Source organism: Blennius ocellaris (genome assembly GCF_963422515.1).
Source record: "Blennius ocellaris genome assembly, chromosome: 11".
In the NCBI taxonomy this organism is placed as follows: domain Eukaryota; kingdom Metazoa; phylum Chordata; class Actinopteri; order Blenniiformes; family Blenniidae; genus Blennius; species Blennius ocellaris.
Window position 1 is genome coordinate 28,198,712 of NC_137660.1, and position 23,053 is coordinate 28,221,764.

At 50.8% G+C, this 23,053-nt stretch overlaps 2 protein-coding genes across 3 annotated transcripts in view; both read left to right on the top strand.

The window, feature by feature from the left end:
* Nucleotides 1–445: 445 nt before the first annotated feature.
* LOC308136460 (uncharacterized protein) lies at nucleotides 446–15,081 on the top strand (the record flags this gene model as incomplete). Its single annotated transcript, XM_080504799.1, is given in 27 exon segments — nucleotides 446–740; nucleotides 1,147–2,032; nucleotides 2,861–2,889; nucleotides 5,131–5,270; nucleotides 5,399–5,552; nucleotides 5,632–6,279; nucleotides 6,413–7,237; nucleotides 7,757–7,872; nucleotides 8,749–8,971; nucleotides 9,108–9,241; nucleotides 9,576–9,744; nucleotides 9,853–9,912; nucleotides 10,082–10,242; nucleotides 10,358–10,529; nucleotides 10,855–11,015; nucleotides 11,100–11,135; nucleotides 11,450–11,643; nucleotides 11,863–11,990; nucleotides 12,251–12,360; nucleotides 12,558–12,778; nucleotides 12,896–13,025; nucleotides 13,027–13,367; nucleotides 13,779–13,953; nucleotides 14,249–14,346; nucleotides 14,461–14,612; nucleotides 14,698–14,852; nucleotides 14,974–15,081. Coding segments are annotated over 27 exon segments (5,943 nt in total). The 3' UTR covers nucleotides 15,004–15,081.
* A 3,930-nt stretch (nucleotides 15,082–19,011) lies between these two features.
* The window catches only part of LOC308135989 (spondin-1-like), a 7,619-nt gene continuing 3,577 nt past the window's right edge, over nucleotides 19,012–23,053 (top strand). The window contains exons 1-6 of one of the 2 annotated variants that reach the window (XM_080504170.1): nucleotides 19,012–19,311; nucleotides 19,989–20,095; nucleotides 21,546–21,679; nucleotides 21,917–21,990; nucleotides 22,220–22,336; nucleotides 22,422–22,570. In XM_080504170.1, the coding sequence (XP_080360296.1) occupies nucleotides 19,089–19,311; nucleotides 19,989–20,095; nucleotides 21,546–21,679; nucleotides 21,917–21,990; nucleotides 22,220–22,336; nucleotides 22,422–22,570 (804 nt within the window). In that variant the 5' untranslated portion in view covers nucleotides 19,012–19,088. The remainder of the gene's footprint in view (nucleotides 19,312–19,988; nucleotides 20,096–21,545; nucleotides 21,680–21,916; nucleotides 21,991–22,219; nucleotides 22,337–22,421; nucleotides 22,571–23,053) is intronic. The other variant, XM_080504171.1, reaches the window with a different exon arrangement.

Consider the following 23,053-nt stretch of genomic DNA (forward strand, 5'->3'; position numbering starts at 1 on the left):
AAGTTTGTATTATTATTTTTCTTTAATTTACTTCTGAACTTGAAGAAATTGACAATATGTGCGTTAAGTATTAGAGAAAGGAGGGGAAGAAGTATATTTTTGTTCTATTTAATCCTCCATCTTTACATCTCCATCGTTACAAATCACACAGAATGCATACATTTGTTGTTTATTGTATATTTATTATGTTTATTATGAATTGACATCGTTGGTTTCGCCATCAATCCCTTCATTCTCTCCTCTCCTCCAACCGACGCGGACGTTCTGACGCTTTAACTTTGAAAGGAGCCGCCCGCTCAGCTGTTTCCGGTCGGATGGAGCGCGCCCTGCGGACGCAGTAGAGACGCACAGCGGGACGCTGGCCGCCTCCAGCGGGTCATGGAGCGCTGCTCGTCCGGACCGGAGGCTCGTTGATCGGATGCCGTTGGATGGATTAACCGGATCGATGTCTGCCACGCCGACGCCCGAGTCCGGCGGCGGAGGCGGCCGCTCCCCCCGCTGCGGGCTCCGGGGTTTAAACGGTGATGATGATGACAATAATAATAATAATAATAAAAAGGAAGTGTCACAGACGCTGGCCGCGGGGAACGCGGCGGCCGCCCGGCCCCCGTGCACCGGCGGCGGCGGCGGAAGCGGCGGCACCGGGAGGAGGACGCGGGGTCCGGCCGGGATGCGGGCCCGCTGCCTGGCGGGCGGCGCGGTGCTGATGCTGATGATGCGGAGCTGCTTGGCCGCGGACGGTAAGACGCTGATTGTTTTTTTTTTTTGTGTGTTCACCGTGACGCGCCAAGGACGCGGTGATCGATCACCTCCCGCTGTTTACTGGTGATGGTTGATGGTTGATGGTTGATGGTTGATCGATCGGTGTGAGGAAACGTTTGATCAGCCGCGGTGGGGAAATAAATAAATAAATGAATGTATTATTAAAAAAAAAAAAAAAAAAAGCAAGCAGCTTCCGAAGCGTCGGGATCGTTTTTCAGCACCGGGAGGTTATTTTTTTTTTTTACTCTTCTTTGTTCTTTTGGCCTCAGTGTTTAATTCCGCTGAGGTAAACGAGCCTCCGTCTGTTTTGTGTTGATAATCCGTCTCATCCCGGCGTGACGTAACCGAGGGCCCGAAACGGGTCACGTCCCGGAAAACATGCAGGCCAGACGGCACCACATCCTGCATCCTGCATCCTGCACCGCATCCTGCACCGCACATCTCATCCTGCACCGCATCATGCACCGCACATCTCATCCTGCACCGCATCATGCACCGCACATCTCATCCTGCACCGCATCATGCACCGCATCCTGCATCATGCACCGCATCCTACACCGTACATCTCATCCTGCACCGCATCATGCACCGCACATCTCATCCTGCACCGCATCATGCACCGCACATCTCATCCTGCACCGCATCATGCACCGCACATCTCATCCTGCACCGCATCATGCACCGCATCCTGCATCATGCATCATGCATCATGCACCGCATCCTACACCGTACATCTCATCCTGCACCGCATCATGCACCGCATCCTGCATCATGCACCGCATCCTACACCGTACATCTCATCCTGCACCGCACATCTCATCCTGCACTGCATCATGCACCGCACCATGCATCCTGCATCCTGCACAGCATCCTGCACCGTATATCTCATCCTGCACCACATCATGCACCGCATCCTGCATCCTGCATCCTACACCTCATCCTGCACCGTACACCGCATCCTGCACCGAACATCGCATCCTGCACCGCATCCTGCACCTCATCCTGCACCGTATCCTGCACCGCATCCTGCACCGTACACCGCATTCTACACCTCATCCTGCACCTCATCCTGCACCTCATCCTACACCTCATCCTGCACCTCATCCTGCACCTCATCCTACACCTCATCCTGCACCGCTCACCGCATCCTGCACCTCATCCTGCACCTCATCCTACACCTCATCCTGCACCTCATCCTACACCTCATCCTGCACCTCATCCTACACCTCATCCTGCACCGCTCACCGCATCCTGCACCTCATCCTGCACCGTATATCACATCCTGCTCCTATATCTTTTTTTTTTTTTTTTTTTTTTTTAACATTTAACTACAATCAACATGTAAACAGATTTGGTTTGTCTGCAATAAAACGAGTTGAAAGCCGAGGCGGCTGGCGGGATCGTCACTATTCTTCAACTTTAACTTACTTTCATTTAAATAAACCACATCACAACGATCTTGCCTTTTTTTACATTGAGAGACGCCCCCTAGTGGTGAAACACTATAGTACCTTTAAACAGCTGGTGAATAGATGCAATTATTACTCTTTTATTAACATGCAAATAAACAAGAAGCTTAATTAGTCCCTTTTAAACAATGAATGTGTTTTGGGGCTGGATTATTTGAAATGAGTCTGAGTTTATGGAAAACAAAAGGTATATCAGGTATATTTTCAAACAACACATCAATTCCAATGCAGCGCCCCCTGCTGGTGATTCACTCTTTATTGTAGATTATCTATAGAAACTGAAGCGCAGTCCAGAGGTCAGTGTCAGTTTGTCCTTTGCAAAACCAGCATCTCTTCTCTCAGGCGTCTTTCTTAACACCAAATCAGACGTTTTCACAATTTTCCACAAAGAAAACTTTGCCTGGAAAAAACATGTTAATTGTTTTTGTTTATTTTTCTAAATGAAGACTGAACATTCTAAAAATTAAATAAATACAATTATCAACCAAAAAAAGGCTAATTGTTATACACGTGCTTATTATTTGAGTAGTTTTAGTTATTTTATCCTGATTTTTTGGCAACTGTGCTGTAACATCAGTAACATCTGGTTCCCGTTGTAGTGTCAGTAAAACATCTGTTTCCTGTTGTAGTGTCAGCAACATCTGTTACCCGTTGTACTGTCAGTAACATCTGTTTCCCGTTGTAGTGTCAGTAACACGTCTGTTTCCCGTTGTAGTGTCAGTAGCACGTCTGTTTCCCGTTGTAGTGTCAGTAGCACGTCTGTTTCCCGTTGTAGTGTCAGTAGCACATCTGTTTCCCGTTGTAGTGTCAGTAGCACGTCTGTTTCCCGTTGTACTGTCAGTAGCACATCTGTTTCCCGTTGTAGTGTCAGTAGCACGTCTGTTTCCCGTTGTACTGTCAGTAGCACGTCTGTTTCCCGTTGTAGTGTCAGTAACACGTCTGTTTCCCGTTGTACTGTCAGTAACACGTCTGTTTCCCGTTGTAGTGTCAGTAACACGTCTGTTTCCCGTTGTAGTGTCAGTAACACGTCTGTTTCCCGTTGTAGTGTCAGTAACACGTCTGTTTCCCGTTGTAGTGTCAGTAGCACGTCTGTTTCCCGTTGTACTGTCAGTAACATCTGTTTCCCGTTGTAGTGTCAGTAACACGTCTGTTTCCCATTGTACTGTCAGTAACACGTCTGTTTCCCGTTGTAGTGTCAGTAAAACATCTGTTACCTGTTGTAGTGTCAGTAACATCTGTTTCCCGTTGTACTGTCAGTAACATCTGTTTCCCGTTGTACTATCAGTAAAACATCTGTTTCCCGTTGTACTGTCAGTAGCACATGTGGGCGTCATGTCTCTTCACAGGAATAGTGACTCAGATTCACTGGTTTTCGAAATGAAAGGCGTTGCTAAAAATACCTTTTGAGACGGTAACAACAACCGGAAGCGTTGCATCTCCGGCCGTGTGTTTCTACGTGTGTTTCTACGTTCCAGTGGGATGAAAACGTATTGATTCAATAACAATCTGAGTTTCCAGAAATAGTCGCGTGTCTAAAAATAACGGTTTGTTTGCTGAGACTCAACCAGATGTTTCACCTTGTGCGTGACTTTTGTTTTGCTTTTTAGATCAATCATTTTGTACAAACTGTGTCGACTGATGCGACTGTATATCTGATTTAATGGGGTTATTATTGATTCTACCTCCAGTCTGTTTATTGGTATTTTCACCATCATGATCCAGCGGCTGTGTTCAGTTGCTAGTTACCGCGGCGAGAGGGAGAAGGAAAGAAGAGGAAAAGGGAAACTAAAAGTAGAACCAGAACTACAAAAGAGACAGAAACAGAAAGCAGAACAGCGGCGCTCTGTCGGGCCATGGTTACCATGACAACAGGCTGCAGCTCGTAGGTCTGCGTTTGTCGGTCAGATGAAAACAACCGTCTGAGAGTCGGAGCCTGACGATGAGGAGCAGGATGAAGATACGCTGACGCTTCGGCCTGCACCGTCAACCTGTTACACCGTCAACCTGCTCCACCGTCAGCCTGTTACACCGTTAGCCTGTTACACCATCAACCTGTTACTCCGTCAGCCTATTACACCGTGAGCTGTTACACCGTCAACCTGTTTCACCGTGAGCTTGTTACACTGTCAACCTGTTACACCGTCAACCTGTTGCACCGTCGGCTTGTTACTCCGTCAGCCTGTTACACCGTCAACCTTTTACGCCATCAACCTGTTACACCGTCAGCCTGTTACACCATCAACCTGTTACACCGTCAGCTTGTTTCACGTCAACCTTCTACACCGTCAACCTGTTACACCGTGAGCTTGTTACACTGTCAACCTGTTACACCGTCAACCTGCTACACGTCAACCTGCTACACGTCAACCTGTTACACCGTCAACCTGCTACACGTCAACCTGTTGCACCGTCAACCTGCTACACGTCAACCTGTTACACCGTCAACCTGTTGCACGTCAGCCTGTTACACCGTCAACCTGCTACACCGTCAACCTGTTGCACCGTTGGCTTGTTACCCCGTCAACCTGTTACACCGTCAGCCTGTTACACGTCAACCTGTTACACCATCCACCTGTTACACCGTCAACCTGTTACACCGTCAGCTTGTTACACCATCAACCTATTACACCATCAGCCTGTTACAGCATCCACCTGTTACACCGTCAACCTGTTACACCGTCAACCTATTACACCATCAACCTGTTACACCATCAAGCTGTTACAACGTCAACCTGTTACACCGTCAACCTGTTGCTCCACTAGCTTGTTACACCATCAACCTATTTAAATGTCACCCTGTTACACCGTCAGCTTGTTACACCGTCAACCTGGTTCTCTTCCTGTCCACCAAGTGTGATGTGTCACATTGTGAACACATGAATCATGTTGACCAACACAGCCGCCACACGGCCGCCACACGGCCGCCACACGGCCGCCCCTCCCGGCTTCCTGGCGGAGCGCATGACGAGCCGCACGGCGCCATCTTGCAGGGCTCTCCGGGTCCGGGTGGCGTTCCAGCAGGCGACGCAGTGCCAACTGGCAAGGCACCGTCGCCAGAGCGTCACGTGACTTCAGCCGGGAGCCGTGGAAAATGACCCCGCTTGTGTTTCTACGACGGGATGATTCCCGTAATCTGTGATAATCTGACCGTTCGTTACGTAAAGCAGGTCGCCGGCGGCGACGAGACACATTTGCTCGTTTTAACCGACACTTTCTATCCATCCATCATCCATCCGTTTATTCCATTGTGGATTTCTGCTGGTCGCACGGTGACGCAGTGGTTGGCGCGCTCGCCGCATGGCGAAGAGGTTGTCGGTTCAAGTACGACCCGGGGGAAGTTTCCATGTTCAGGATCTCTCATAATTAACCCTTTCACCACCCTCTGGTTCTGCCTTTCCAGCAGTTGCTGCAGCTGATCCCGACTCGAGGCGACTGCACGTGTCCTCCAGGACGTCCACCACTTCCTGGACTGGAGGCGGAGTCAGGGACGGAGACGCGGCCGACCGAGGACCCGGTCCCGGTCCCGGACTGGGACCTTGGCCTGAGGGGAAAGTGTTCGCCGAGGCCAGAACGGCAGTTTGGACAGAAACTGAAGCCGGCCTTCGCGCGGCAGCAGGCGGCGAGGCGTTTTCCGAGACGGGCATCATGACAGGAAGTGACGCGTGGGCGGAAGTCGGCGCCGAGTGGCGACACGCGGACGCCGGGCGGAGCGGCGTCGCGCCCAGAGATCCGGCCGCCGCCTGGCTGAGGAAGGAGATGAGTCGAGGAGGTGACGGCGAGCGGGCTGCCTTCTCCTCGGTGCTCGCCATGTTGGCCGAGACGGCGGAGCTGCAGGCGGGAAAACCTTCGGCGCTGCTGTCGAAAGCGGCGTGGACCAAAACCTCCTCCTCCTCGTCATCCAAGGCCACGCCCCCCTCCACCACGAGAACGACCAGGCTGCCTTCCACCGCCACTCCCGCCAATGGCGTCGACGGTCTGACGACGGCGCCACGCACCACGGCGTCTTCACATGTTAACCAGTCGTCCAACGTCTTCGGCAACAATTCAGGTAGTCACGGGGATTAGCATTAGAATTAGCCTTCGCCCCGCTCAAGTTTGATTCTGTTGTCGACGGACCAGCAGCCGGGAAACGACAACAAAATGATTAATTTCTGATGTGTGATTGTTTTTGTCTTGTGCAGAGGAGTCGGCGAGCAACCCCCCCGCCTGGGACCTCCCCACGGTGCCAGAGTCACTTCTGTCCACCGTCGGTGACCACGACGTCACCCTGCCTGCCAACGTCACCAGCCCCTTCTCAACCCACCAGTGGAACACCACCGTGCCCGCGCACACCAGGAACACCTCGCGGCTCGCCGTCGCCTCGATGGCCCCCACCACCCCCACCGCCGCCCGATACCCAACCACCACCAGCACCTCCACCGCCACCGTCTCGACCTTGCCGTTGCCGACCGCAACGAGGGCGCAGGCGGTGGCCGAGTCCACCGCGGCGCTGCTCGACGCCAGTCGGGACATTGTGACCGACGAGAGTCTTCGGTTGACGACGGTCACCGTGACAACGACCGCTCCTACTGTGACCAGCCAATCGGTGGCCGCCGTGGCTGGAACATCGGCTCCGAACAGCAGCACAGCTACCGTGACAGCGCTAGCAACGAGCCCCGAAGTGACCACGACGAGTCCGCAGCCAGCCACCACCACTGCCACAACAACGTCTGCCCCCACCACCATCCCTACCACCACCACCACCACTACTACTACTACTGACCCCCCAACCACCACAACTACCACCACTACTACAACTACAACCACCACTACTCCGGTCACCACCACCACCACCACAACCACAGCAGCTCCAACCACCGTGTTCATCCCGGTCCAAACGACACCAGCCACCACCACCACCACCACCACCACCGCCACCTCCACCACCACACAGCCTCCGTCCAGCACCAGCGCTGAGGAAGGTCCTCTGCCGTGCAACGTGACCCAAAAGTTCTGGGTCAGAACAGGTAAAAACCCTTCATGAAATGAATTTGTGAATCTAGAAAACAATACAAAAGAAACACTGTTTTACCATCTGAACAAAACAAACAAGTGCTCAGTACTCAGATATTTCTACAGTACTACCAAGAGCTGGAGACAGACCAAACACTTGTAGCTGCAAACACAGGAACTGGTCTAAAGTGACCACTTCCGGTTTTCATACATGACTTCCTGGTTTGAAACGACCAATTCCCGTTTTTATACATGACATCCTGGTTTACAACGGCCACTTCCGGTTTTTACACATGACTTCCTGGTTTTGAAAGAATTACTTCCGGTTTTTATACATGACTTCCTGGTTTAAAACAATGACTTTTGACTTTTATTCTTGACTTCCTGGTTATAAACGGCCACTTCCGGTTTTTACAAATGACCTCCTGGTTTACCCGTGACTTCCTGGTTTCAAACAATCACATCCAGTTTTCATACTGTCTGTTCCGGGGTTTTTTGTTTTTTGTTTTTTTAACAAACTCTTCTCTCCACAGTTCTGTCCATCGAACTGCGAAGGAAAAGTTTGGACCTGATCCTGAAGCAGAACCTGTCCAGAGGCCTGAGCCTCGCCCTGCAGGGGGCGCTGAACGACTCCAACGCCAGCGCACAGGTCAGTCATTCACTCTAGCACGACTGCAGTGAAGAAGAAAAAGGGACGGAGAGAAAAAAAAAATGGAAAAGAAATCCAAAGGAAAATGAAGACGAAAAGGGAAATTTTAAAGAAAAAGTCTAGATTAGATTTTACTTTATTCACTGTATGAAAACACTATTGTAAAGCAGCAGCAGGGATGGAGAGAAGAAGAAGAAGAAGAATAAAAAGGCTCTGGAGGTGAAAAGAGGAACGTTGGCGGCGCGTCGTTCCAAACACAAGCTTTCACTGTGATTGTCTGCAGTTTTCTGGGACGCTGGTTTTCAGATTTACGGGATGAATGCGCCCTTGAGGCAGATTTGACTTTGAACAAACACACAGGGATTATAAATATTCATCGTCTGATGCGTCGGTGTTCAGAGTTCCGACACGCAGCAGAGAGGGAAGATTGATTCATCTGCTATAATCCGATTTCCTCTCCTGGTTTCATCTGCAGCCGTTTATTCTCAGGTTCAGATTAGTGACGCCAAAGAAGCTACCGCCTGGTAGCGTTAGCGCCTCAGCTTCTCTCAGTGACGGCATTGTGTGAAACAGGAAGTGCTCTGTGGTGAGACAGGAAGTGTTTCTGGTGAGGAACAGGAAGTGTCCTGTTGTGAGACAGGAAGTGTTCTGGTGCGGAACAGGAAGTGTTCTGGTGAGGAACAGGAAGTGTTCTGTTGTGAGACAGGAAGTGGTCTGTTGTGAGACAGGAAGTGTTCTGGTGTGAAACAGGAAGTGTTCTGGTGAGGAACAGGAAGTGTTCTGTTGTGAAACAGGAAGTGTTCTGGTGTGAAACAGGAAGTGTTCTGGTGCGAAACAGGAAGTGCCAACCTGAAATCTTGTCTGCTTCTGTCGTAGGTTGAACAGGACGACGTTAGCCCTCACAACGTGACGCTAGGCTACTACGTGACCAGCGGAAAGAGCGTTTACGTTTCCTCGCTGGTGGTCGAATCGCTAAACGCTTATGGCTTCGACAAGCTGCTGGCGGACGTCAGGCAGCACGCGCCGCCGGTCACGGCCGTTCTGGTTCCCGTCGCCCCCTGGCTGCCACTGCCGAGGATTCACCTGCAGCTGAGGACAGGTGAGAAAACAGGAAGTGAACAGGAAGTACAGATCAGACAAGAGACGGGGGTGGAGAAAACCCATGTTGAATTATAACTGGTACTTTGCGTGAAGGTGAAGCGCAAATAAAATGTTTAACTTTGTTCCTCCTCCAGTCTTGAGGTTCGTCGGTCCGACGGATCAGATCTTCTCCTGCAGCTTCGTCCAGATGTTGGAGACGCGGCTGGAAAACGCCTTTGAGGAAGCTCAAGATAAAGTCCTGGAGACGTACGACCGACTCACTGTGGAGGTACTGCTCACGTTCTCTCAGCTTTAGACCTACAGACTGTGGAGGTACTGCTCACGTTCTCTCAGCTTTAGACCTACAGACTGTGGAGGTACTGCTCAGGTTCTCTCAGCTTTAGACCTACAGACTGTGAAGGTACTGCTCAGGTTCTCTAAGCTTTAGACCTACAGACCGTGGAGGTACTGCTCAGGTTCTCTCAGCTTTAGACCTACAGACTGTGGAGGTACTGCTCAGGTTATCTAAGCTCCCTGCCACTGTGATACTTGATGGCTGATCTCAACCTCGTGTCCGATGAACACACAAATCTCTGAACTGACCCTCATGTGTTCACCCTCAGGTCCTGAGTGTGTCCCAGCATCCGGACTCTCCGTCCGTGTCTCTGGTCTACGTGGTGAAGAACCAGGACTCGGTTCTGAACGGGACCGTTTCCAGTGAACTGCTGAATCAGCTGACGGCCGAGCTGGTGGGCTACTTCCTGTTCTACCCGCCGCTGATCATCGCCGAACGTAAGTCTGATGAGCACATGAATCTAGAACCCAGTCGAATGATGAACACATGATTACCCCCCCCTCCCCCAACTGTTGACTGTGAGCGTCTCCCTATCTTTCCTCCAGCGCTTCAGTACTATAACCTCAACACATCGACAGCAACAAAGATCTACTGGGTGAAAACAGGTAAAGCCTCCTTCTCCTCTTCCTCCTCATCCTCCTCTTCTCCCTCCTCCTCCTTCTGCTCCTCTCTCACCTCATGCCCGGCGTCAGGTTTGACGCTTTGTAGATAAAGTTGTATTGAATCGACCTGCAGTGATAAAGTAGTATTGAGCGGTCCCGTGCTTCCTGACAGTGATCCAGGACGTAGACGGCTCCTTGCTGGAGAACAACTACCAGACCTTTGCCAGCCTGATGGAGCAGCGCCTGGCCGAGCTCTTTCTGGTGGCGGGGAGGCAGAGCGCCGGCTTAGCCAGAGCCCGCCGCGCCGCAACTGTGGGGGGCTACACCGTTCAGGTAGGGTTGGGGGTGGGGGGGGGGGGGGGGGGGTCAGGGTTAGGGTTGTGCTGATAGGGAAGGGGCGACACTTTTCTACATTCACGTGGTCCGTGCTGTGCTGCTGCCCCTCCAGATGGTGAGCATGCGTCGACTTCCTGGTCCCAAGAACCCGGCCGAGATGACCTACTACGCCCAGCTGAACAGCGCCCCCATCACTGGGACCGCCGCCGCCAAGACCCTCAGCAGCCTGGATTCCCAGACCATGGCGCTGACGCTGGGATACTTCGTGCAAGTGCAGGCCGAGCGTAAGCTAATTATCTACGGTCTTATCTGCGTGTCTTTTTGCTTCATGACGTGTGCGCAGGTCAGCTGTAGTGATCTGGTAGTGAGGTGTGGTGATCTTGCTCCTTGTCCAGAGTGACGATTGTCACTGACCAGTCAGCAGACGGCTGGAGGAACCGAAGGTTGTTCAGTCCTTCAACACTGACATTGAAATCACAGAAGCTCACACTCGTTGGTTCTGGTGTTGAAAGGGTTGAACCCCTGAACTGGACCGAGAAGTCTTCTCGCCGTCGTCGACGGCAACGAAGTCTCTGTATGTTCTGTCGCTCACGTTCAGTTTGTTTCCAGCCGTGATCAAGACGCCGCCCAGCAACCTGTGGATCATGGCCGTCCTCACGCCGCTCTTCTTGTTGCTGGTGGTCATCGGGATGGTGGCGTTCATCGTCTGCAAGAGGAACAAGTTCAGTTTCAAGAGCGGCGCCTTCAGGACCTTCAGGACTCGATCCAAGGTGAGGTCGTACGGCGCGGTCGTCCGTTAGCTTCTCTTCGACCGTCATCAACCATTGCTGACCTTTGGCCTTTGCCCCATTTAGGCTTCATATCGACGGGAAGCCAGTTACCATCACCAGGTACTGAATGAATGAATGGATGGATGGATGGATGGATGGATGAATTGTGATTTGGACTGATGGTGAGTGGAAAGAGTGAATGTTGGACTACTTCCTGTTGATGGTTTGTACCTGCTGAACTACTTCCTGTTAATGGTTTGTACCTGCTGAACTTCTTCCTGTTGATGGTTTGTACCTGCTGAACTACTTCTTGTTGATGGTTTGTACCTGGTGAACTACTTCCTGTTGATGGTTTGTACCTGGTGAACTACTTCCTGTTGATGGTTTGTACCTGGTGAACTACGTCCAGTTTAATTCCTGTTCTTCTCATTCAGCCCGTCCAGGGATTCGACTACGCCAAGAAGCACATGGGTCGCCCTGGCGACGACGCCGTCTCCGTCACCAAGGAGACGCTGGCGTTGGGGCTGCCGGTGCGTGACGCGCCGCTGTCGGTGTCACTGGACAAGAAGGTGCAGCAGGACGTGACTTCCAGCAAGAGACCTCCGCCGGCTGATGTACACAACACAGGGTGAGTCCTCCGTCACCCGGTGGAGGTGGAGAAACAAACACACACAACTAAAGGTGCTGTAGTAACGTGTCCGTCACCATGGTTACAGCAGAATAATTAAAAACAACAATCAAGACCCAGATCCGATTCAGCTTAATCTCTCTCTTTCTCTGTCTCTCTCTCTCTCTTTCCTTCTCTGTCTCTTTCTCACCCTCTCCTCTGTTGCCATGGTAACTCCAGGCGGTTGCCTAGCGATGAAGACGGTTCGGTGTCCAGTCACAGCTCCGGGAAGCTGAACACCAGCAAAACCTCGTCGGCCCGTCGGACGACGACCGGAAGCAAGAACGGAAAGGAGGAGCAACGGAGAGGTGAGGAGGAGGAGGAGGAGGAGGAGGAGGAGGAGGAGGAGCAGGAGGAGGAGGAGGAGGAGGAGGAGGGGGAGGAAGATGTGATGTGATGTGGGATGTTGGCAGCTGTACTCAGTTCTGTGGTTGTTAAACATTTCACTTTTCACCATTCTCACTCTCTCACCCTCAAACTCTCAATCTCTCACTCTCACCATCTCTCGCTCACCCTCTCATCCCTCACACCCTCACACCCTCACACCCTCACCCTCTCACCCCCTCAGAGGATTCAGGTTCTCTGCGTCTCGTCACCATCAAGCCTCTGACGGTTCAGCCGACGTTCTCGTACCCGTCGTCGTCGTCTCACAGCCAGGACTCTGTGATCGGCAACTCTGTGATCGGCAACTCTGTGATCGGCAACTCTGTGATCGGCAACTCGGTGATCGGCAACTCTGTGATCGGCAACTCGGTGATCGGCAACTCTGTGATCGTCAACGGCGAGGTGAGTCAACCAGATTGCTCAGGTGTTGCTCCTCCTTGCTAACCGACGGCGGACGGAGACTTTACAACTGTTCCGTCCGTCGCTTGCAGACGAACGCCGCCGGGCTGAAGCAGAAGTCGGACATCGAGCGCTACAGGAACAAGCTGCGGCAGAAGGCCCGCAGGAAAGGCTACGGAGAGTTCTCGCTGTCGGAGAGCGGCGGCCACGGTTACGGTCACCGCGACAACCGGCACGCTCGCCACAACGGCAGCGCCAAAGAGCCGATGACGGCGGAGGAGAAGAGGGCGTCGTTCGCAGGGTGTCACCAGAGGTACCGTGATGCTAGCTCTCTCTCTCTCTCTCTCTCTCTCTCTCTCTCTCTCTCTCTCTCGGCCGGCGGGGGAGGATCCGACGTCACGTTGACGCCCCGGTGTTTCGACCTTGTCAGGTACTCGCAGCCGCGGGAGCCGCCATATTGGAGCCGTCAGTCTCTGAGCAGCCCGAGTCCCGTGGAGACGGAGATGGACCTGCTGGTGCTCCGGGAACGGTCCAGGAGGGGGATCCGCAACAACGGCTACGATGCGAGTTCAAGTCCTCCCTCCCTTCCAGTCGCTCCACGTCTGTTCGTATCGACGTCGTCGTGTTGATGTACCGTCGCTCTCTCGCCACCAGGGGGAGCCGGAGCCCTGCGAGGAGACGGACGTGGACCGGCTCATGACATCTCTGGGCTACGGCGGCGGCGGCGGGTCCACGGGAACCGGGACCGGCAGCCTGGGGGTGAAAGGTCACCGCGGCTCCGACTCGTCCACGCTCAGCTCGCAGCCGTCCATCGACGAGGTCCGCACGCAGATGCACGTGTTGCTAGGCAACGCCTTCAGCCTGGCGCCGCCGGACCACGACCCTCCTTCGCCTCCAACCGGGTAAATTTAGATCTTCTGCCGGAAACTTTCAACGAGTTTTATTACATTTTCAGCGACTGTAGCCATTTTTTGATTTTTTTTTCGTATTTTTACTTAAGCTTTTAAGCGTTTTGGCTCTTTTAGCCACTTTAGCTTATTTTAGTAATACGAGATAGTCTCTTTAGTTTTTTCTTCTATTTTTTTACTTTCCGTCTCTCTTCTTTTTTGTATTTTTCTTTATTTTGCCTTCTTTTTTCCCTTTTTTTTCTATTTTCCATTTTTCTTTTCTTGGTTCTTTTCCACCTCTTCTTTTACCTCTTCTTTTCTTTTCCTGGAAAAAGCCCGTCTGTTCCGTCACTTTAACTCATTATAGTAATTATAGCAATTTCCCATATTAAGTGTGTTGAAATAATCGGTGGTTCTCGCCGCCAGCCGCCACCACCACCATCACCACCGCCGCCACGCCCACGGCGCCTACAACCCGTCCCACACCAGCCACTACAGCGACGGCGTGACCAGCGCCCCCGGGACCATGAACCACCCCTGTGGGGGGCGCCAGAGGAGCGCCGCCTACGAGGACCTGCACCAGTGCAGCCTGCCCAAACCGGTAACCGGAGGCACCCGACATTCAGGACAGGTGGTGCTGGTGGTTGATCCTCTAGAGAGCAGGATAGACTGGTACTGGTGGTTGATCCTCCAGAGAGCAGGATAGACTGGTACTGGTGGTTGATCCTCCAGAGAGCAGGATAGACTGGTACTGGTGGTTGATCCTCCAGAGAGCAGGATAGACTGGTACTGGTGGTTGATCCTCCAGAGAGCAGGATAGACTGGTACTGGTGGTTGATCCTCTGAGGACGGCTGGTTTCAATACGTCTGTAAACTAGAACCTCCTGCATTAACAGGGCTTCCGCTTCACTCAGCTTCCTGACATGGGCATCGGCGCCCCTCCCCCACTGGTTCCCTCCAGACTCGGGGCACCACCCGGGACCTCACTACGACGGTAACACACACACACACACACACACACACACACACACACACACACACACACACACACACACACACACTCGTCTCATTGCGCGCCAATCACCTCCGTCAACTCCACCGTGAACAGCTCCACCCCCGACGTCAGCCTGAAATCCCGCGGGTCCGAGGCCTCGGACCTGCAGCCGCCGCCGCCGCAGCACAACGGCGCCCCCTACCTGCCGCTGTCCAGGACGCCGTTCCCCGCCGTCACCGTGGACCAGACGCTCAGCAGCTACTCAGGTGAGGCGACGCCCCCCCGCCGGCGCCGGCGCCGGCGACCGGCGGCCCTGCCAGACGGCGCGCTAACGTTGCCCGTGTCGCGCAGGAAACCCCATCACCGCCGTCTACGCCATATCGGCCAACCGGCCTGGGTACTCTGATTACTTCGTCATGTCTCCACCGTCCTCGTACCGGAGCCCGTCGTGGATGTCCTACCCGCCGGAACCAGAGGACCTGCCGCCGTGGAGCGACACGCCGCTGGTAACACACACTTTTACTACACTCACACACACACACACACACACACACACAGGTCCAGGTCAGGCCGTCGATCAATAAGTATATTCTAACAGTAATAATCAATAAAGTGTTTCCTCTTCAGAACTCTCGTCACCTCGAAACAATCTGCTGAAGCGGATCGTGGTGGCCCCGCCCCCCTACCGGAAGCCCCGCCCCTCCCAAAACAACCACACCATCTGTAGCCCCTTCCACTGCAGCTCCGCCCCCTTTCCTGTAGCCCCGCCCCTTCTTCTTCTTCCTGGACCCCCTGAGTCCTCCTCTGAACTGAACTGGGGCCGGTCTGTCCTAGAACAAACCGGAACCGGAACCGGACCGGACCGGGCCGGACCGGATTGGATTCACCACCAGAACAGCTGGAAGAACTCAAACTATTTTTTCTTTCTTTTGTTGTCGTTGAGTCGAGAACCTTGAGGAGAAAAAAAAACCACACACACAAAAAAAAAAAGCAGAACCTTGCGGTTTGTCCCGGGAGCATCTCGGTTTAATTTTATTGATATTTGTGCTTTTTGTCTTTTACTTTATTGATTGTGATCAATAATCAGTGTCGTGAGTGTTTCCGATCCACTCACGTTATTTCAACGCAAAAAAAAAAAATTGTTTCTTCAACGCAGCTTTTAGTCGCCGTGGTTACCATGTAAAAGATTTTAACTTAAACTCGTCACACTCATTTTGTCACGATCCGAGTCAGCAAAGTGTGTGTGTGTGTGTGTGTGTGTGTGTGTGTGTGTGTGTGTGTGTGTGTGTGTGTGTGTGTGTGTGTGTGTGTGTGTGTGTGTGTGTGTGTGTGTGTGTGTGTGTGTGTGTGTGTGTGTGTGTGTGTGTGTGTGTGTGTGTGTACGTCCGGTGGGGGGGGGGGCGTATACATTTAAGTGTCCAGGCACAACAACATATATTACACACACACACACACACACACACACACATACACACACGTTGAGGATGAAAACCGAAGAAATGAGTTTCCACTTCCTGGTTCGTCATGTGACCCTCCTGCTGGACTCACTTCCTGGTTCCTTACAGACTCCGCCTCCCGGACGATGTTTTTTTTGTTTGGTTTTTTTTCATTTTGTTTTGATTTTTTTCTTTTAAAAATTCCCATTCGTGAACGATTCCCACGTGTTTCTTGTAAATATCAGACGATCCGACGCAGAGATTTATGCAACGAGGAAACCTTCGGCTCGACGTCGTCCCCGATACCGTTTCTCGTCGTTTTTCCGGCTCTCCCGCGGGACGTCTGGTTTTTTTTTCTACGTCGTTCGGCGAAACGCCGACGAGAGCGAGCGGGCGGGCCGGCGTCGGCTCATCCTCATTTTTACTGAGGAAAGTGTGGAAAAGAACGACGCGCCGTATAAACGACTCCTCATCATGTGGCTGGTTCTACAGGAGTTATAGCCATAAGTTAGCTTCACCACGTCGAGACGCTATAATATTGTACCGTGTAGATTTATCGGAGACGAGCAGCGAGGAGGTGAAACCAGCACTTTGGGGGGAAAAAACACAGAAAAGACGAATTAAAGCGTCTCGAGGGGGAAAAAAAATCAACATTTCAATGTCGACGCCTTGGAAGGTTTTGGGAGAAAACGAATTCAGTTCAGACGCTCGGAGGAGGAAGTGAGTCTGTGTGGACGAGCCGGCTGGACGCCGGCTAAGAACTGTGGAAGTATTTCTGCGCAGTCAAGAGTTTAGATTTTTTTTTTTTCTGACTCTTTTGAGTTTCGTTTCCCCGTCGAAATCATTTTTAAAGCCGTCGGATTTCAGGCACAGAATTTCTGTTGCTTCTGATGATTTTTTATTTTTTTTTGCAATATTGAAAAATATTCAGTGTAAAAATATTCAATTTCTCAAAATATTCAAAAATTCAATATGTAAAAAAAAATAATTCAGTGTAAAAATATTCAATTTCTCAAAATATTCAATATGTAAAAAAATAATTCAGTGTAAAAATATTAAATTTCTCAAAATATTCAATATCCCCAAAAAATTATTCAGTGTAAAAATGATAAATTTCTCAAAATATTCTAAAATTCAATATGTAAAAAATATAATTCAGAGTAAAAATATTCGGTGTCTACAAATATTCAAAAATTCGACGTGTAAAAGAAATTCCCGATCTCCGTCTCCATCGTCCAACATCCAGCCAATCAGCTTCTGCTCTGGTGGTCACGTGACCACTGCAACAGGAAGGTAGCGTTCAGACTCAGCCGAGGCGACTGGCGAGAGATTTTACAACATTTTTGAGTATTTTTGAGACGCTGAAGCGTTTTTTTAAACTGAATGTATTTCAATATTGAAAAAAAGCAGAAGCAACAAAAATTCTGTTCTTGAAATTTGATGGTTTTTTAAAATTCAAATCTGATTTCAATGGTGAAAAAAATAAAATCAAATTCACATTGGTGGCACAGAAATACTTCCATAAAAAGAGTGTATTAGAAAGCAGTATTCCTGAGGTACTTGGACTACGGCTACAATAAAAAAAAAAAAAAGTCACAGTGTTGTTTTCTGCCGTGATACAAATTTTTTTTCTCGCACAAATTCGACTTAAAAACGAATATTGCGAAACGTGTTACTCAAAGAATTCCAAGTCGGAGGAACGTGTGGATTCTGAAACTCCAGTTTTACTCACAGTACTTCACACCACGAGGTCATATTTCAGTTTTGCAGTTTAAAAGCTCTTTCTACATGACGAGACGTCGGGACGTTTTAACGTGATATTTCATGTTTTATTCCAGAAGATGAACTTTACCAGACGTTTCCAGGTTAAACGGCGAAGCTTCTTCACGTGTCGATGTTTCTGTGTAAAACTCATCAATCAAAAGTTTCGATATTTGTGCAAATTCTAATAAATGGTATTTTAACTTTAGCGCCAGAGTTTGTGCCTCTGTGATTTTTTAAATCCCCCCCCCCCCCCCCCCGTTTTGTAGATTGAGAGTGGTGAAACATATTGAGCTTTTAAACAGCCAGTAAATAAAGACACTTATTAAGACCTTTTTATTAGCATACTTCCAAACAAATACAAGCACAAGCTAGAAAATTGAAGTCTGTGTTTAGGATAGCGCAATGCTAACAGACAGCTAACTCCTTTTAAAGTGACAAAATGCGACAAAAACAAAGGCTAAACGTCACAAAAACATGGCGAAAATAGAGTTAAAAGTGCGAAACGATAACTTAGGTGTGGTCGTTTCCACTATTTCAGTCGAACGTACATTTCTAAGCGTCTATTTTCTCAGGTCCTTCACCTGCAGTGAAGGAATTACCCACAATGCTTTGCCACACCAACCCTGAGCTCGGACTGCAGTTGCACTTTTACAACAGCAGGTGGCAGTGTTGCGCCATTTAGCTGGATTTAATCCGGACCTTCTTTAACTATGTTACGTGTGTTTAAAAAATAAAAAATAAAAAATAAAACCTGACCTGCAGCTTTTCAGCCAAATTTCTTCTTTCAAACGGTAAAAATAGAAGAGAAGTGACAGTTAATAATCACAGACTTCATCTCAACTATTCTTTAGTTTATATTTTCAAAAAAAAAAGAAAAAAATCCTCTTTGCTTCCACCAGGAGGGGGTGGGCGGTGCCCTGGCGCCCCCTAGTGGCCAGCCGTCACTGCCTCTGTTGGCGCTCGGTGGGCTGTGAGATGGAAGTGTGTTTGTTTCTGTCTCTGTTATCAGTGTCTCTTGCTCGCTCTGTCTCTCTCTCTCTCTCTCCCCTCCCTCTTTTTCTCTCTCTCTGTGATCCCTCTTTCCATTCCTCTCTCTCTCTCTCTTTGTGTACCGTCAGTCTCTCTTTCTCTCTCCCAAACTCTTTCTCCCTCGCTCTGTGATCCCTCTCTCCCTCCCTCTCTCACTCTCTCTCGCTCTCTGTGTACCATCAGTCTCTCTCTCTCTCTGTCGCTTCTTAACACTTTCTCTCTGTGATCCCTCTATCTATCCCTGCCTCTCTCTCTCTCTCTCTCTCTCTTTCTCTCTCTCTCTCTTGCTCTCTCTCACTTCTTAACACTTTCTCTCTGTGATCCCTCTCTGCCCCCTCACCTCCTCACTCTCTCTGTGTGTGTGTACCGTCTCTCTCTCTCTCTCTCTCTCTCCCTCTCTCTCTCTCTCTCTCTCTCTCTCTCTCTCTCTCTCTCTCTCTCTCTCTCTCCCTCTCCCTCTCCCTCTCCCTCTCTCTCCCTCGGTGTGTGTACCGTCAGTGTGTAGTGAGATGGATGTGTGTGAGGTGTGTGTGTGTGCCCTGCTGCTCTCCTCCACCTTCCTCCACCTCTCCGCCTCGTCGGAAGCAGCAGGAAGCGGCTGTGGGCGGATCCTCCAGACCGGGACCACCGGGACCGGGACCACCGGGACCAGGAAGGAGGGTCACCTGGAGTTCAGGCTCCGCCTGGAGGGAGACCCGGAGGACTACCGGCCCGGAACCACATACAGAGGTACCAGGTAACACTGTCTCTGTGGTCTGGTACTGGGTGGACCTGGTACCAGGTAACACTGTCTCTGTGGTCTGGTACGAGGTGGACTTGGTACCAGGTACCACCTACCAGGTACCAGGTACCACCTAGTACCACAGGTCTGGTACTAGGTGGACCTGGTACCAGGTAACACTGTCTCTGTGGTCTGGTACTAGGTGGACCTGGTACCAGGTAACACTGTCTCTGTGGTCTGGTACCAGGTAACATTATCTCAGTGGTCTGGTACTAGGTGGACCCGGTACCAGGTAACAGTGTCTGTGTGGTCTGGTATCAGGTAACATTGTCCCCGTGGTCTGGTACCAGGTGGACCTGTTACCAGGTAACATTGTCCCTATGCTCTGGTACAAGGTGGACCTGGTACCAGGTAACATTGTCTCAGTGGCCTGGTACCAGGTGGACCCGGTACCAGGTAACATTGTCTCATGGTCTGGTACCAGGTGGACCCGGTACCAGGTAACATTGTCTCATGGTCTGGTACCAGGTGGACCTGTTACCAGGTAACATTGTCTCAGTGGTCCGGTACCAGGTGGACCTGGTACCAGGTAACATTGTCTCTGTGGTTTGGTACCAGGTAACATTGTCTCAGTGGCCTGGTACCAGGTGGACCCGGTACCAGGTAACATTGTCTCTCTGCTCCGGTTGCAGTGGTCCTCCTGGCTGAAAGTCCGTCTTACTTCCGAGGATTCACTCTCGTCTCGCTGAAGGACGGCCGAGACGGAACCGCTGCTGACGACTTCGCCGGCCACTTCCAGGTGAGAAGATCCTCCAGGGGCTCTGGAGAACATTCCGGAAACCAGGAGCTGGTTTATTTTGTGACGTCCAGACGGAGAAGACGCCAGACGCCTGACAGACAAAGTGGGACAGACAAAGTCAGGGACGTGGGACAGACAAAGTCAGGGACGTGGGACAGCCTCAGGCTTCAGGCTTTCTCGGCGTAAACAGGAAGTCAAGTCTGTCGATTAGTTTCCACTTCCTGGTCCAAACAATGGAACCATTGAACAAGGGAACAGGGTTTACCAGGCGCCTCCAGCCCCCTGCTGGAAACACCTGGTACTGCGGCCAAACACAAGCATGATGTTCTGACAGCCAATCACCCCTCAGTTTCCATGACGACCACTGGAGGTTCTGGCCACTAGGGGCACACTGATGATGGATGGAAGACATAGAGATGGAGAGATGGTGGAGGTAGAGGTGGAGAGAAATTAGTTGTCAAACGATAATTTGGAGTAAACGTGTTGGCAGTGACATTTTCCTTTTAAGGACAAAGAGTTTATGTTGTTATATAAAATACATATTATTCATATTACGTGTCTAAAAAAAGAGTTTGTAGAAAAAGTCCTGCTGCCGAGTTTATCTTCTGTATCTGGACTGAAAAGACGAAGCAGCTGTGTTCCTGTTTTCTCTGCTCACTTGCTGCTACTCGCTTGTTTCTGGCAGCCGTCCTGGAATGTGCCCCCCCACCCCACCCCCGCTCCGCCACCCCCACCCCCCACCCCCACCCCCCAACCCACCCCACCCCTCTCCACTCCCGGCCGCTCCACCCAAACAAAGCTACGAGTAGCAGCTCGTTGTGTTTGTCCTCCAGCCGGAGCATCAGCAGCATGAGCAGACTTGTTGTCAGTCTTATGACAGTGACATTGAAAAAGTAATCTGATTACTTATTATAGTTTTAAAAGTGACTTAGTTACTTTATTGATTACTTGTTTTTAAAAGTAACCTAGTTAGATGACACATTACTTCGTCTATAAGAATAACCAAGTTAATTCTCCCTCACTTCCTGTTCATCTCCCTCACTTCATGTGAATTTCCTCACTTCCTCCAAATTCTTCCTCACTTCCTGCTAATTCTCCCTCACTTCCTGCTAAATCTCCCTCACTTCCTGTTAATTCTCCCTCACTTCCTGCTAAATCTCCCTCACTTCCTGTTAATTCTCCCTCAATTCCTGTCAATCTCCCTCACTTCCTGTTCATCTCCCTCACTTCCTGCAAATTCTCCCTCACTTCCTGTTAATTCTCCCTCACTTCCTGCTAATTCTCCCTCACTTCCTACTAATTCTCCCTCACTTCCTGCTAATTTTCCCTCACTTCCTGCTAATTCTCCCTCACTTCCTGCAAATACTCCCTCACTTCCTGCTAATTCTCCCTCACTTCCTGTTAATTCTCCCTCACTTCCTGCTAACTCTCCCTCACGTTCTACGTTCAGATCGTCGATGGCGACGACACCCACTTCCTGCCCGGCTGCCCCCCGGTGGTGACGGAGACGACCCCCCGCCGACGCACCCGTATCCAGGTGCTGTGGACGGCCCCGCCCACCGGGGGGGGCTGCGTCGTTCTGAGGTGAGAGGGTGAGAGACGCCTCGCTGGGGGAGGTGTAATAACAACTGTAATGACTAACTGTAATCAGGTGCGGATTAATACATAGAGTGACCGCGGCTGCAGCCTCGGGGCCTCCCGTGTGGGGGGGGCCCCCTGATTGGTCAGGCTATTGTTGAACTTTTACAAATATTTAAATGAGAATGAGCTTCGCCTCTATTGGCGTGTGACTGACTGTAATAACACACTGTAATAACACAGGGCCAGCATCGTCCAGAAGAAGGTCGTCTACTTCCAGGATGAAGGTTCCCTCACCATCCGACTGTGTGAGAAAGGTAATGACTGTCATTAAAAAGTGTTATAACACACAGCAACAGATGTAATAACACCCGCAATAACAAGTGTAATAGCAATTGTAGTAACAAGTGCGACAACAGCCGGAATAACAACCATAATAAGGGCTGCTGCAAATACAACTGTAAAAAAATTGTAATAATTGTAATAACAATAACTGTAGTGTCGTAACTGTAGTGACTGTAATAACAGCTGTAATAACGCCCACAGTGTCGGGTGGTGCCACAGAAGCTCCGCCCACCGATTGCTGCGCCTGTGGTTCGGCCAAATATCGACTGACCTTCTACGGTAACTGGTCTGAGGACGTCCACCCCCGAGACTATCCACGTGAGTGACCAGGTCAAAGGTCACAATGGCTCAGGATCACATCCTGACCTTTGACCTTTGACCCGTTCTCTCGTTTTGCTCTCAGAACGAGCGAACCACTGGTCGGCGCTGATCGGTGCGACGCACTCCAGAGACTACATGCTGTGGGAATACGGCGGCTACGCCAGTGAGGGCGTCCGCCAGGTGGCCGAGTTTGGTTCCCCCGTCAAGATGGAGGCGGAGATCCGCCAAAAGGTACTTCCTGTCACCACTTCCTGTCACCTCTTCCTGTCACTATCGTTCTGTCACCACTTACTGTCACCACTTCCTGTCACTATCGTTCTGTCACCACTTCCTGTCACCTCTTCCTGTCACTATCGTTCTGTCACCACTTCCTGTCACCACTTCCTGTCACTATCGCTCTGTCACCACTTCCTGTCACTATCGTTCTGTCACCACTTCCTGTCACTATTATCCTGTCACCACTTCCTGTCACCACTTCCTGTTACTATTATCCTGTCACCACTTCCTGTCACCACTTCCTGTTGCCACTTCCTGTCACTATCATCCTGTCACCACTTCGTGTCACAATCGTCCTGTCACCACTTCCTGTCGCCACTTCCTGTCGCCACTTCCTGTCACCACTTCCTGTCACCACTTCCTGTCACTACCGTCCTGTTGCAACTTCCTGTCACCACATCCTGTCACTATCATCCTGTCACCACTTCCTGTCACTAT